General features: G+C 41.3%; 1 protein-coding gene across 6 annotated transcripts in view; it reads left to right on the top strand.

Moving 5' to 3' along the window:
- DLC1 (DLC1 Rho GTPase activating protein) overlaps positions 1-12,195 on the top strand; it is a 409,505-nt gene extending 397,310 nt beyond the window's left edge. For all 6 annotated transcript variants that reach the window (XM_055334964.1, XM_055334963.1, XM_055334966.1 and 3 more), the window contains 8 exons: positions 1,453-1,612; positions 1,727-1,925; positions 3,623-3,836; positions 5,290-5,404; positions 5,986-6,204; positions 7,474-7,691; positions 8,674-8,847; positions 9,604-12,195. In XM_055334964.1, the coding sequence (XP_055190939.1) occupies positions 1,453-1,612; positions 1,727-1,925; positions 3,623-3,836; positions 5,290-5,404; positions 5,986-6,204; positions 7,474-7,691; positions 8,674-8,847; positions 9,604-9,724 (1,420 nt within the window). In that variant the 3' untranslated portion in view covers positions 9,725-12,195. The remainder of the gene's footprint in view (positions 1-1,452; positions 1,613-1,726; positions 1,926-3,622; positions 3,837-5,289; positions 5,405-5,985; positions 6,205-7,473; positions 7,692-8,673; positions 8,848-9,603) is intronic.
- Positions 12,196-15,200: the final 3,005 nt, after the last annotated feature.

Consider the following 15,200-nt stretch of genomic DNA (forward strand, 5'->3'; position numbering starts at 1 on the left):
GTTTAACTTCAGCATCAAAGCACCTCCCGTTCAAAGGCTGTTATTATGTGAGCCTTGCTAAATACAGAAGTTGTTTGTTCTGAATGACAGAAATAAGTATTGACCGGTTTATCCCCACATGCTTCGGATTCTCGGTGGAGATCGTAATGTGTTCTTTGCACATTCCGCCGCTGGGCTTTTCTCCCCCCTCGACAAAGCGAGTATTATGCACACTCATGGCCATGATACCATATACTTAACTGCATGGAAATACACATTTGGCTCTGCACTTCAGTCTTACCTTTCGTAGAGCTATAAACAGTAATGTGTTGTGGCTGCTGGTGAGCGCTCAGAAGTCAAAGCAGGCTGTCTTCTGCAGTGTTCCTCTGTGCTGAGAGTCATATTTTCCCTGCTGGCTATTTAAAAGTGCATATTTTACATTCTCATTTCGAAGTTGCCCACCCCCTTCCCACCAAAACCCTCAAGAATCTGAAAGTCCGTAATACTTCTTGAGTTTTGGTCAGTTTTTCCAGTGAGTCAAAACCAAATGTAAGAGCCTCACATTGTGGGATCCATGGAACAGGAGAGAGATTCTACACAAAGTTATTTTCCTGTTTGGCCTCGCCCTTTCTTGTCCCATTTAGAGAGGTCACTTGTAGAGCTGAAATTTCTGCCTGACAGCATTAAATGCATGACATTGGTTTCCTGCTGTTCCACATACTGCTGGGGCTGGACCTGGTTTTAGGACTCCAGGGAGCCTGGGGTAGGCTCACAAAACCTTCATTGTTCTTTTCCATCTTCTTTTAGAAACCTAAAGATGTTATGCTCTCCAGGGTCATCAGCAGGAGAATTTATTTTGACTTCAGGTCATTAGCTTGGCCTCCCTCTGTTGAGCCTTGGAGTTGGTTCTCATTATGTTGGACCAACATCATGTATTTTCTATTTTCTCATCCAGCATTACACAATTCTTTTATTCCCTAAATACTTTGAATCTCATCAAAAACTTAGAAATGATTCTTATCTATTTACAGGACAAATGGGAACATGTTTTTCAAATTCTGTCCAAAGTGCCTAAGTAGGGTCTTGAATGTTGTTCCTTCCAATGCTGCCATTTTGTTAGGAAGCCCAACAGCTCCCTTAAGAATATAGACTCAGTTCTCAGAGTTAATAGTGGAAGGAGAATTCCCAATAGAGAAAATGTTACTGGGCCTCAGAGCCCCAACTCTCAGAACATCCAGAATAGCACTGTCCCATGGAACTGTCTGTAATGGTGTATATGTTCTATATTTGCTCATATGGTAGCTACTGGAGTGCTTGAACTATGACTAACACAAATTTATAATTTTATTTAACTTAAATAGCCACCTTACCAGCACATATCTAAAGCCCACAGTGTTTACCTGCAAAGATGGATAAGAGTATACAGACAAATAAACATCCTTCCCATCCCCCACCCTACTATTCATTAAATAGGGCTGTGCCCAAGTTCATGAAAAGGATCAAGGTTCCAGACTACAAGGACCGGAATGTGTTCGGGGTCCCTCTGACAGTCAATGTGCAGCGCACAGGACAGCCCCTGCCCCAGAGCATTCAGCAGGCCATGCGCTACCTCCGCAACCACTGTTTGGATCAGGTGAGAACCGCTGCTTGCAGGTCCCACCAAATTGTGAGACCTCGGATTCATGCCTCTTTTTATAATTTTGTAGAAAATGTTGCTTGTATCCTAAAAATGTCTTTCTTCTGACAGGTTGGGCTCTTCAGAAAATCAGGCGTCAAATCCCGGATTCAGGCTCTGCGCCAGATGAATGAAAGTGCCATAGATTGTGTCAACTATGAGGGACAATCTGCTTATGATGTAGCAGACATGTTGAAGCAGTATTTTCGAGACCTTCCTGAGCCGCTAATGACGAACAAACTCTCAGAAACCTTTCTGCAGATCTACCAGTGTAAGTGTTCTTTGATCTTAACACCGTTGGCCTTGGGAAAAAGTGGGACCAGCTGAAACCTGTGGCTTCCTTTAATGCCATTCGTTTGGACCCATGCGATGACCTCTTGGAAACATAAGTCATCAGTTTCTTCCTTTTCCCCATGCTTGTGAAACAGGTTTCTGTATACCTGTTGAATAATGCAAAAATAAATTTCCCTTATCGTCCTTCTCTAATTACTAGAGGAATTACACATGTGTACATTCTTTTTTGGAGGGTGGAGTTTCCAGAGAGAGAGAGAAAGAATCGTAAGCTGGCTCCATGACCAGCATGGAACCTGAGATGTGGGGCTCCCATCTCCAGTCCCTGAGATCATGACCTGAGCTGAAGTCAAGAGCCAGATGCTTAACCAACCAACTGAGCCACCCAGGCGCCCACACATTCCTGCCTTCTGATCCAGGCTCTTGCTCTGCTGTTCGTTTCTAGAACAGTGATCTAAGATGCTTAGAAGAGCAGATACCTTCTCTCTAGCAGGGCCTGTTGTGTTTAAAACTTCACAGGTGTCTGTGTGTTTTATCTTGCTGTGAAATGAATAAATAATCTTTTTCTGTTATTCATCTCAGCTTCTGCCAGAAATACTTGGGAAAACAATACTCATGCCCTTCTCACTTTTAAGTAAAGCTTCAAGCAAACAGTTGTCTAAATTAATGATCAAGATCAGGATTATAGCTTTTACAGCCCCATGTTTTTCTTGGCTCAGCGTGGTGTTACAGCAGTGTAATATAAAAGCAGCTTCTCTCTGTGCTCAAATTGTCTTTAAACCAGCGCAATGGACTGTATTTTATGAGAAATGGAGCTGGTCTGGATTATTTCATTATTTGTTTCATCCTTTCAGATTTTATGAAAACACAGGTCACATTTTCCCCACCACGGTATTTGTTAGGTATTGTAACCATGGAGCTGTTTTAATCGGTTTGTCCTATGGAGCTGCACTTGAGTGACTTGATTTTTCCACCACATGCCTCTTAAAAGACAGATTTGCCTCGTAAAGGAGGCCCGAAGGTTGAACCCAGCATTTTCTGCATGTATGTTATTTTACTGGCTTATTTCTCAAGCATATATTTTTATAATAGTCTCTCAGCATGCTTTCCAAAACTTCAAGAAATTCCTAGTAAAAATATCTGTTGTTTCAATTGAATATTTTAGCAGCTTCCTTTCTGCATTTTACGAATAAGCAGATCTGTTAGAATTATGGAAAGTCCCCAGAGATACTGAACATCTTGTGTAAAGCTTAAGAAAGTTTTTATCCCTTCGTACATATCTTAATTAAGATAGTATCTGACACTGATCAAGGTATAAACATGTATAATGTTTTCAGTCATTGAAAATGGTAAACGGGGGATTTCTAAAAAAAATACTTAGGAAAGAAAAACGAATTCTGCATCATATCTGCAGTTGCAGTCCGAGGTGGATTTAGGAGGATATTGGCATGGTGGGTGTTGAAACATTTTTACCTCCTCCACAGGCAGGAAATACTTGAGGGTAGTGACGCTGGTGGCCGTCCCTAATTTCTTCCATATTAACCTCAAGTACACTTTCTGCAAGTGCTTGTTCAGTACTGGGTTGAGGTCGCTGGGGCTGGTGTTTGCTTTGGGACGTTTCCTCACAATGTGCGTGGAAAAGCACTGAGTTGATGGGGGAAATGCTGTGTTGTACAGGTGTGCCCAAGGACCAGCGCCTGCAGGCCATGAAGGCCGCCATTATGCTCCTGCCTGATGAGAACCGAGAGGTCCTACAGACACTTCTTTATTTCTTGAGCGATGTCACAGCAGCCGTAAAAGAAAACCAGATGACTCCCACCAACCTGGCCGTGTGCTTAGCACCTTCCCTTTTCCATCTCAACACCCTGAAGAGAGAGAATTCTTCTCCAAGGTACGGGTCAGACGAGGTGTGCATGTGTGTGCTCCGTTCTTCAGACCTTGGCGTCACGGTTGTCCCTCTTTTTTTTCTTGGATTCACACCTGAGTTAAGTAAAAAGAAGTCTGCCTCCTTCCTTAACACCACCCCGGGACTTTGCTCCTTTCTTCTCACCCCTGGGGGTGTGACTTTGTAGACAATCTAGTGGCAACCAGGTTTTGAGGGAGAGAGTTGAATATGTGCTTTACCTTGGCAAGTGTTTGCCCTTGTCCTGGACCCCAGCACCCTCCATGACATTGCCATCAAACCTTCTCCCAGCCCAAAATCATGCAGATTTTTTTGCCCTAAAAAACAGGGTGGGAATAAGGAAAGCCAAGCCCCCAGTCTGTGCCAGAAGGTAGTCAGTCAGCTGGCTCTAAGAGAAGTACGGATAACGTTGAGCCTCAAAACTCGGACCTGGCCTAAGCCAATTGTGTTCAAAGTTTCTCCTTGGATGTATACAAGCTGGGAGTGGCTGAAGAAGTCACAGGGCCTGGAAATATCAAAGGCTGATATTTGCTCAGCACTCATTCTGACCCAACCACAGGACTACGCCCTTGACATTCATTCTCTCATTTAATCCTCATAACAATCACAGGAGGTGAAGATCCTGGCAGGAAAGTGAGACTGCAGAGAGGGTCCGTTTAATAAGTAACTTGCCCACCTCTGACCAGGGGGAAATGGCAGGGCCAGTTGGGGCTTACTGATGAGAGCATTTCACGTAAGGGCCTCACAGCAGAGTAGTTAAGAAAGGAGCTACTAACTGGACTTAACCCCATGCATCAGACCCACCCAGCTGATTCGTTTGCTGGGCTCAGATATTCCTTAGCTACAGGCCAAGGCCTATGGTGCTAGTTGAAGTTAGCTTTGCTTCTGAAGGCCCTACAATACTTAAAATATCTTCTAATCTAGTTCTCTGTGAACTGAGGCATTCCAACTTCAATAGGACGGGTGCTTGAGATGACCAAAGAGAGAGATCAGATAAGATTAAGACAAAACCTCTAGGAGACAATAGACGGTCCCCTCACCTTCAGGAGGGGATTTTATTTAAACTGTGAAGAATAGTGACACTATTTACCATGACATACAGTGCCTCCTCTGCACGCACCCCCTGGAAGCTGCCTTTCTTTCATCCCACCAACGTAGATACACCTTCCTATCTGCCCTATTTAAATAGGAACCTGTTTTACGTGATGGCTTTAAATAGCCTCCATCTGAAAACAGTCCCTTTCCGTGGTTTTTGTGCTTTGCTGATAAAACCGAGGAATTTTAGTGACCAACATAAAGCTCTCCTGAACCTCTTTGTAACAAATAGGCTCCGGTAAAATAGATTTTTTTCTTTCTCTCCTTTGGGTTTCCTACAATAACACATTAATTAAAAACATATAAATATTTGAATCTTTTCCCCTCTGTTATTTCTTCTGCCTAGGGTAATGCAAAGAAAACAAAGTTTGGGCAAACCAGATCAGAAAGATTTGAATGAAAACCTTGCTGCCACTCAGGGTCTGGCCCATATGATTGCTGAATGCAAGAAGCTTTTCCAGGTAAGGAGTTGGGGAACTTTGTCATTTGTTAAGGATAATGTAAATAACTGGGACAAAAATCTTAGGCACATGTGCTTGTTCACATGACACCAAAAGATCTTTCCACAGCTGGAGATTATATACATAGCTTGTGAATGTCTTTTTTTTTTTTCCTTTTCTAAGAACATCTTATTTATTTATAATGTACAAGTGCATAAGAGTTACTGTGTTGAGTGACATTTGCCTATCTCCATATCCCTGTACTTAAAAAGCAAAAGTGACAAATTCTCTGAAATAAATTCTGTATCTGAGAAGCCTGCCCTCATCCACATAAGCCCTATGTTAGTCATTTACCCTTCTCCTGCGACTTTCCAAGGAGAATACCTGACATGAGGACAGGCTCATTTAGATACTTTGAAGGTGATCTCTTTGTATCTTCATGATACCAGGTGAGATCCGCAGCCCCACTCCTCTGTCTACTAGAAGCTAGAAGCAGAGTAGTTGGAGTGCTCGCACTGCCCTGAGAACCCAGTATCTGGCCCCTGTGCTGTGACTTCCACTGAGCACACTCCCCTCCTTTTTGTTTCTTGTTTCCCCAACAGGTTCCTGAGGAAATGAGTCGATGTCGGAATTCCTACACGGAACAGGAGCTGAAGCCCCTCACTCTAGAAGCATTGGGACGCCTGCGTAATGATGAGTCAGCTGACTACCAGCACTTCCTCCAGGACTGTGTGGATAGCCTGTTTAAAGAGGTCAAGGAGAAGTTTAAAGGCTGGGTCAGCTACTCTACATCGGAGCAAGCTGAGCTGTCCTACAAGAAGGTAAGTCTTAAAAAAAAAAAAAAAAAAAAAAAAGAAGGTAAGTCTTGTCCCTGTGGTCAGCCGACTCAGTTCCCATGGTCAGGATTCAGGTTCATCAGAGGTGAGACCCTGTGGCAACATAGTTTCCCACAGGGATCTGTCACCTTCCCTTTGTTCCTTGTAGACCTGGGCAGCCAGATGATTCAGTTCCCCAGTTAAAAGTGGAAGCCAGTTCAGCAAGGAACAATACTCACCTCATGCCAGTTGTAAGGATCAGACCATCTAATGAAATCCTTTAGTTCCACAGAATCCCACTATACTTCCCTGGAATGTTTTACGAGAGGTATTGGCTTTAGGACATTTTATAACATGCTTAGATTTTTCCATAATTTGACCAGAATCCCCTTATGTCTCCTCTGATCTCAGCCATTCTTCTCTTGGCCCTTTAATAAGTGAGGATTACTTGGGAGAAATGAACTTGTTAGAATTAAAAGCCCCTTGAGGACAGGGACATCTTTGTGCTTTACTGATAAAGCTTAGCTTGATAGTATTGCTTGATCCTGTCTTTACCACCTTGAAAAAAAATAAACAGGGCAGCCCTGGTGACTCAGCAGTTTAGTGCCTGCCTTCAGCCCAGGGTGTGATCCTGGAGACCCCGGATTCAGTCCCACGTCAGGCTCCCTGCATGGAGCCTGCTTCTCCCTCTGCCTGTGTCTCTGCCTCTCTCTGTTGTCTCTCATGAATAAATAAGTAAAATTTTTAAAATAAATAAACAAATAAATAAATAAACAGAGCATCTGGATGGCCATGCAGGCTTTAAGATGCAGATAAATGATCTTCCTTTATTGCATTGACCCTTACATGGGTCCCAAGAAAATAGATGTTCGTAATTTTGACCAGAAAATTGGTCAAAAGGCTTTCTAGCCTGCTCTTGAATATATTTGGGGACACCAGCATATAGGTAATAATTAGCCTCTAAACACATGACCATAAATACAGCTGGCAATTTGCCTTCAAAATATATGTGTGTGGGATCCCTGGGTGGCGCAGCGGTTTGGCGCCTGCCTTTGGCCCAGGGCGCGATCCTGGAGACCCGGGATCGAATCCCACGTCGGGCTCCCGGTGCATGGAGCCTGCTTCTCCCTCTGCCTATGTCTCTGCGCCTCTCTCTCTCTCTCTCTCTCTCTGTGACTATCATAAATAAATAAAAAAAAAATTAAAAAAAAAACAAAACAAAAAAAATATATGTGTGAATTGTCTGTGCACTGAAAAAATATATCCTCTTTTCAGGTGAGCGAAGGACCACCTCTGAGGCTTTGGCGGTCGACCATTGAAGTCCCTGCAATGCCTGAGGAAATCCTAAAGCGCCTACTTAAAGAGCAGCACCTCTGGGATGTAGACCTGTTAGATTCAAAAGTGATTGAAATTCTAGACAGCCAAACTGAAATCTACCAGTATGTCCAAAACAGTATGGCGCCCCATCCCGCTCGGGACTACGTTGTTTTGAGGTGAGAGCTTCCAAATGGATTAACAGTAGCAAGGATGAGCCTGGTATCACTGAATGTGCCAAGATGGTAAAATTATGTAAAATAGAAGGTATGCCTCTGACATAATATCGAACCCTTCCAAATACGGAAAACATATCTCTTGTATATTCCAACAGTGTGTTCATCCCTGAAAATAGTTTGAACGCTTTTGGAATCAAACTCAGAAGCACACTTGGGACATCAGAGTGGCTCAGTTTGTTAAGCATCCGGCTTGATTTTGACTCAGGTCGTGATTTCCAGGTCATGAGATCGAGCCCCACCTCAGGCTCTGTGCTCAATGCAGAGCCTGCTTGTTCCTCTTCCTCTGCATCATTCCTGCTCATGCTCTCTTATGCTCTTTCAAATAAATAAATAAAAACTTTTTTAAAGATTTAAGAAAATAAAGAATTAGAGGCACATCCAATTGAATATGCTCATCGGTAGCAGATTCTTGCCCCTTCTAGGATAGATTTTCTTGCTAGAAACAGCTAGTGAATGCATAAACCAGGAAATAACATTTAAGTCCCAAGTGAGCTGTGGTTAAAGCTGAACTATATGTAATTCATAAATACTCTGGAGACATTATTGAAAGAGGAATTCCAAAAATCTTTGAGGAAATGGCACATCATTAGTCCAGAGCTTTCCAACAGAGCAATACTCAACTGGATGTCTATGTGCTATAATACATTTGTGAAAGGTAAAAATGGTTTTCATTCACCCTTGGTACTAGTTCTCTTTCAAAGAACTGATGTGTGAATATATCCCCACTCTAATGGCTCTGGATGGAGTTGCTTGTCATTCAAGAGCCCTTGGACAATAGTTCAGAAGATGCCATCTATCCAGGACTGGGTCACACAGGAGAGGAACTCATCCTGCCCCTCAGCTGTCTCTTCTGACAGCAGGACCCATTTGAAACTTGGCTTCCAGGAAATTCCATCCTTTCCCTCTGGTTTTGTTTCTACAGAACATGGAGGACTAATTTACCAAAGGGGGCATGTGCCCTTTTACTCACCTCTGTGGATCACGACCGGGCACCTGTGGTGGGGGTGAGAGTCAATGTGCTCCTCTCCAGGTATCTGATCGAGCCCTGTGGATCAGGGAAATCTAAACTCACCTACATGTGCAGAGCTGACTTAAGGTAGGTTCTGATTCTGATTTTTTGACGTGGTGAGGGGTCATGAAGATGACACTTTTTGTCTGATACAGAGAATGGCCTAAATGAACACATCATTGTATCTTGATTGCTCTCTAAAGAGCAGTCTTTATAAAGGAACACCTTCATGTTTCTTGGTACTATGGAAATTGCTTCCTAATTCTGATCCCTTAGAGAAAGTGGCACTAAAGCAATCTGAATGCACTGCTCCTGCCGTGAGTTCATAGCCACAGGAAATGAGAGTTTGAGCTAGCCAAGTGGACGATTCACATTTTATAGTCAAAGGTATTTGAATATATAACATGCCCTTTTAGTAATTAATCAGGCCTGCACCCTGTGTCATTGATGAATGTGGGTTCATACCAGAAAACTCATGAAAATTCAGTAGTATAGACAAAAACACAAACCTCTCCAAACTTTCCAAAGTGATTACATTCTCATTTGAAATCTTGGCATCTGGGTACATTTTCAACTCTCTATGTGATCTATTTTTGTTCTCTATGCTAAAGCTTTCCCTGAACAATGCACTCAAAATCTGAATTCAGTACAGTTTCCTTGAGAAACTTCGCGTTCCAGACATATAATGGATGCGCCACAAGGTTACCTGGGAATAATTGGAGTAATAGTCTTTACTTCCATGGCTTCTGGATCAAGAAATGGAAGTGTCTTCAGATCCCTCTCCGGCTTATTACAGTGCTTTCCAATCTAAAGAACCCCTTCTGCTTTTCCTTTCCATTGTAGGGGCCACATGCCAGAGTGGTACACAAAATCTTTCGGACATCTGTGTGCAGCTGAAGTTGTGAAGATCCGAGACTCTTTCAGCAATCAGAACACCGAAACCAAAGACACCAAATCTAGGTGATTCCTGAAGCCAAGCGGCCACATCTGCCCTCTGGATGTTTGTTTCTGGAAGCCCATGCCGGTCCTTGAAAGAGTGGATTCTGAGTCTAGTCCTGAAACAAAGAAAACTAATTTAGAGTGTGGGGATCAACTAGCAATTGAAGACGTTTTTAAAGCTGCTTCCTGTTTGTTGAAGGTCTAGATTTTAGACCTTGACTGGAATATATAAGACTGTGCAAAAAAAAAAAAAAAAATTCTTATTCAAATTGCTTCTGAGAAGCAAAACTATAAATACATTACAGAAAATAATGAAGATACTTCATTCTCTTGTGATACTGGTGTATGTGTACCTATGTCATTTTATTTGCAGCGTGTTGAGGGACTGTGTATCCACTGGAATAGTTGGTACTCTTTGACCTGTTTCTCACTGAGATGAGCAAAGAAAGGTTTGCACAGAGGAGTGTGTGTATGTGTGTTTGTTGCTGGTTGAATGGCATAGTTGTATAAGTTGGAACGCAGTGTCTGGCACACTGAGACGCCTCCAAGAAGGATTTTGATGCGTCAGGTTCAGTTTAACCTGGGATATCTGACTGCCCATGGACCCATCCAGAAAGGGGACCCAACATCCTTGTTCACTTATTTTTTTTTCCAAGTTATTAAGCACATTCCTTTTTTTTTTTTTTTTTTTAACCAACCTCCTCTTTCCTTAAAAGTAATTGTAGTAGGTTGATTCCAACCCCTTCTCAAACACAGCATGTCGTTAGACCGGGTTGCAAATAGTGATAATAGTTTTTAACCAGTATAGATCAAGGAAGAAATCACCCACCCACCCCCAGCCCTTACTAGCTCAGAAGCACAGTTTTATTTGGGGTTTTTGTGTCTGTTTTTTAAGTCAAGATGTAACAACTGAACACTCTAACATTTATTCCTGAATCAAGCCTCAGAACTTCTTACCTGTTGGAATTCTTTGCATTGTCGTGTTTATAACCAGAACTCTCGAAGACACACTGAAAACAGGAAACTATGTGTGTCCCAAGGAAATCTCTGTAAATTTAACCCAAGTATTAAAATTTGACAAGTGTTGATTGTTGTTATCCACAGTGTTTCTGGAAGCTGCACATACATAGTTGTTTGATTTGTCCTTTTCAGCAAATAGTTTTTCTGGTTTTACAACTTTTTTCTTTTTTTTGCTTTGTTTTCCCTACATTTCTTTTTCTTTTCCTTTATAATGATGCCCTTGGACTATATTTTAGTGGTAAAGAAAAATAGTTATCGTAGGGGGAAAAAAAAAAAAACAGAAAGCATCAGCAGAGTTTTTTGGAAGGGTAGGTGGTCTTTGTACAGGTTTTACTGTAACCCTAGAGATTGACTCAAGAGACAGTATTAGTGAATTTATTTTGTGTGGATCAAAAAGTGAATAATGTATGAATGAGAGCTGTAAGAAGGATTTTTATTTTGTTATAATTTAGTTACCATTGTCAGTGTTATTTCAAAGGTTCTTTGAAGAATTTGCAGCAGAGGGAAGATTAGAGTTTTAAAATTTGAGTATTTTGGTTATCAGTGTTCCTCATGAAGATATACTTGTATATTCAATTTTAATAGCTTTCAGATTTGTAAGATTGTATGTTGTATATACCATTCTATTAAGATAAACATGTACACATGTCCACTGTGCTTTCAAATATAGATAAAGCATGATAAAAATTATTATTTAAAATATACTTGTATTTATACCTCAGATATTCTTTTGGGTTTTGTACCTCAAGGCTTTTTTTTTTTCCTAATGTAAATACACTTTACATGAATACAGTCTAAGTGAAAAAAAATAAAAGAAGAGGTTTATAACTTGCTCTGTATCTGTACAGAATATAATCCATAAGTGCACTATTAAATGTTTAAAGGGAAAGGTCTGGCCTGCTTTCCTGTGTATTGCATCTCACTCCTACCCTTAAAACCATAGATTGCAAAGCATATCATTCTAGCATCAGCTAAGATGAAAATCAGATTTGCTGAAGGAAAAATCGGACTGCAAATCATTCCAAGGCCAAACTGCCACTGAGCCACTCACTAAACAAACAGGAAACCCTGGTGAAGGTTCAGGAAGCATGGAGACTCTCTCCTACAAAGGCTGTTGGGAAACGATGCTGAGAAAGTTAGAAGACTAAGGAGCCAACAAGAGAAAGATGCTCATAAGCAAAGCCAAGGTTACCATTTCATTCCACGAAAGGTCTCTTTCCCACCGTCCAGCTTTCCTGTGCAAAGGATTCCTTAAAGTTTGACAACCAGAGAATTCAAAGGATGTGAATGTTCCAAGAACTCTGTGTGAGTTACCTAGAGTGATATTGCCGCAACTCACTAATTGTGACTAATCACCTAGATTGTACGCTCTCTGAGGGCAGGGCTCTTCTCCTACACATCTTTATAATCCCTACAGCAGCTTTCCGTGTTTTGTACTTGTAGGCATCTAATAAATTTATTATTTGCTAAATGGAACTCATTGAATTAGTTTCTGTTATTTGAAAAGGAAGAGAACCCGGGATGCCATCTGCTGGAAGCCCTCACTTCCGTGTATCACTGCCCATTTTGAGATTGCAGACAGTGGACGTTGTTAAACCTAATGGAATCTTAAAAATTTAAATTGGTGAAGACACATGGATGCTGTATATCTAAAGAGTTCTTTGTGATGGAGTTTCAATCAATCTTGTTTCTCAGAAACTGATACTCATTTTAGAAGAGATTTTATTTTGACTCACTCTGGGGATAGGGTAGGGGAAAAACCAAACATAATTCTTAAAAAGACACACAGAGACCAAAGGTTCCCCCCCACACACCCCAGATCTGGTTTCCTCAGGACTAAATAGAATAAAGATGAAAACATACGTCTTAAGTCTGAAATACCTACTGCTTTCGTTGTTTGACAGGCTGCAGGAGGTTATCAGGTTAGAGGAGACATCCTTATGGACACCACTGTAGATTTAGTTGGCTTTTGTCACACTACCCATTTCCTTCTTCCACTCGAGTAAATTATTCAGCATCTACCATTTATCTCACACAGTGTTCAGTACTGAAGGCACAGCAATGAGCGAAATGTCCTCACCCTGCCATCGCAGAACTAAAATCTGCTCACTAACAGAAATGGTTTGCTTCTTACAGACTTAGGACAGGCTCCTATGCATTCAGGAGGGGTGGCTGAAGAACTTAATTGAGCAAAACTCAAGGGAGTTACACTCAAAGTATCTTGCTTACCAATTTTAAATAGAATAACTTGAAAAATTCTAACAAAATCAGATGATTTTTTAACTGATTTTTTTTTTCAGAGCTGATGGAGACAAGTGAGATTTTGGAAGAGTAAAAACTAAAGAAAAATTAAGGAGGATAATCCAAATCAGTGCTTTCTAACATCACTAGTTAGAGGTGAGTGTGTGTGTGTGTGTGAGAGAGAGAGAGAGAACAGAAACAAAGGCTATAGAGGTTTTATATTAATTCTTAATATAAAACTAAGAATTTTTATAGCACCATTCATGGGTCTTTATTTCTGTCAAACTTAAGCTTCACATGTACCCCATAAACGGTAAGTATTGTTCAAAAATAAGGATATACTTTAGAGGTAGTGACAAATGACAGTACCCAGAGCCAGAAGAAGGAGCCAGACTCCAGCCCAGGTCCACTGCCTCAACCACCTCTCATTTAGGAGGTAAATTTATCACAGCAGCCAATCCACATGGCCATAGCATCAGAATTGAGAACTCTAGGAAAACGAAGGTTCATAGCAAAATAATCACATTAATCCAGGTCTCAAATTAAATTATCCCTGTTACTGAGATGCTTACAGTGATATTACGTAGGTAAAGATAAATATGAGGCAAAGTTTAGCTTGAAGTTAATGCCTGAAAGAACTTACAGTTCTGTTTGCAAATTGAATATATGATCTGAAATGTACAGAGACTCCACTTAGGCCTCCCTGTGGAACAGGATGGACTCTGCTCCATGTGCACGCGCAGAACAATTAGATATGTGCTCTGATTGCAACCTGCCCAGCCCCTCTGATGTCACATGGCCCCAGGGATACAAGGGGAACATCTACCTACAGGTGTCTTAACTTGCTGCCCAGGAGCCAATACCCAGTCTTGTGACTTTCTGCAATATTTCATTATGCCCTTCCCAAAACAAAAGCACACCAGAAAGTACAAGATCTCGGTGAAAAGATGCTTTGAAGAGCAAGGGCTAGTGAAAGGTAAAGGAGTTTTCCTGAAAGCAAGGTGGGATTTGGCCCAAATGCTTTACCTCACCTGCCTGTTGGAGCATACATTAATGATTGTAAAGCAGAAATCCTCAACAATGAGATCATGGCATGCATGTCATCTTGGTGTTCCATCAGGATGAAATTTGCCTAAGGAATTTAAATTCCATTTGCCTAAGGAATGCAAATTACAAAAGACCTCAAAGAGCCTGTGGCAGGGGAAGCTCAGGTAGGTCTGTGCAGTTGCAATGAATTTGGGCCCATTCTCCAGGGGATGATCAGTCCTTTGCAGACAGGGAGTTTGCTAAATCATGTTGGCAGCTGTAGCCCAAAGTAATTACCCTTGCTGTGTATACACAGTTCCCATTAGAGCAGCGGTTTGCCCGTCTGGGCCCAAGGCTGTGTTGACACCTATAGTATAAACACCTCTTTGCAGAAATTTTTCATCTCATTTGACTAAAAAAAAGAAAAAAGAAAAAAAAAGTTCAGGGCTAGAAACATTGCTCCTCATAGGGGATTTTCACTTCTTTCTCTCTCCTTCCTATCAAGATACAAAGCATTTTGGAAAGCAAAAGCCTTCCTCCCTTTCTGACTCTGAGAATGGCTCTCATCAACCACAGTGAGTGACTTGATCCTGTAAAAATAGTCTAATTCCCAAAGAAACTGTTTCAGAAAGCTTTGTAGGTTACAGGTACCTTTCAAGTACAAGTGTGTCTAGCTCAAGTCCCAATGGACTTGTTGAGCTATCATCTATTAAGCAGTATAAGGTGTGAGGTCGTGGGATGTGTGCATTACATATAGTTAATGTCACATTTAAATCTCACAGCAGCCCTTTAAAGGAAACCTTTTAGGCTCAATTTATAAATGAAAAAAGCTCAGAGGTAGGGAGGCTTAAAGAAATAAGGTAGCTACATAATGTTTGCAAAAGGACTCAAGAAACTTTAGAGCAACCTATACAAAAGAACATTCTGCTGGAATGGAAATATTCCCTCTCTGTGCTAATAGGACATGTGGCTACTAGGACATTGGGCTATTGAGTACTTGACATGTGGCTAATGTGACCAAGGAGCTGAATGCTTAGTTTCATTTAAATTTCTTATTAGTTTAAAGTTAAATAGCTACATATAGCTAGCTGTTACTGTGTTGCTGCTAGTTCTATTTCAAAGATCAAAGAATGAAAGAATGCTTCCAAAGGAATCCAATTCCCATCTCTTCCACCTATAAAATCCTCTTAGAAAAGAAAGAGGAAAAGGAAAGA

This window comes from Nyctereutes procyonoides, unplaced genomic scaffold, assembly GCF_905146905.1.
Source record: "Nyctereutes procyonoides isolate TBG_1078 unplaced genomic scaffold, NYPRO_anot_genome, whole genome shotgun sequence".
NCBI lineage: Eukaryota > Metazoa > Chordata > Mammalia > Carnivora > Canidae > Nyctereutes > Nyctereutes procyonoides.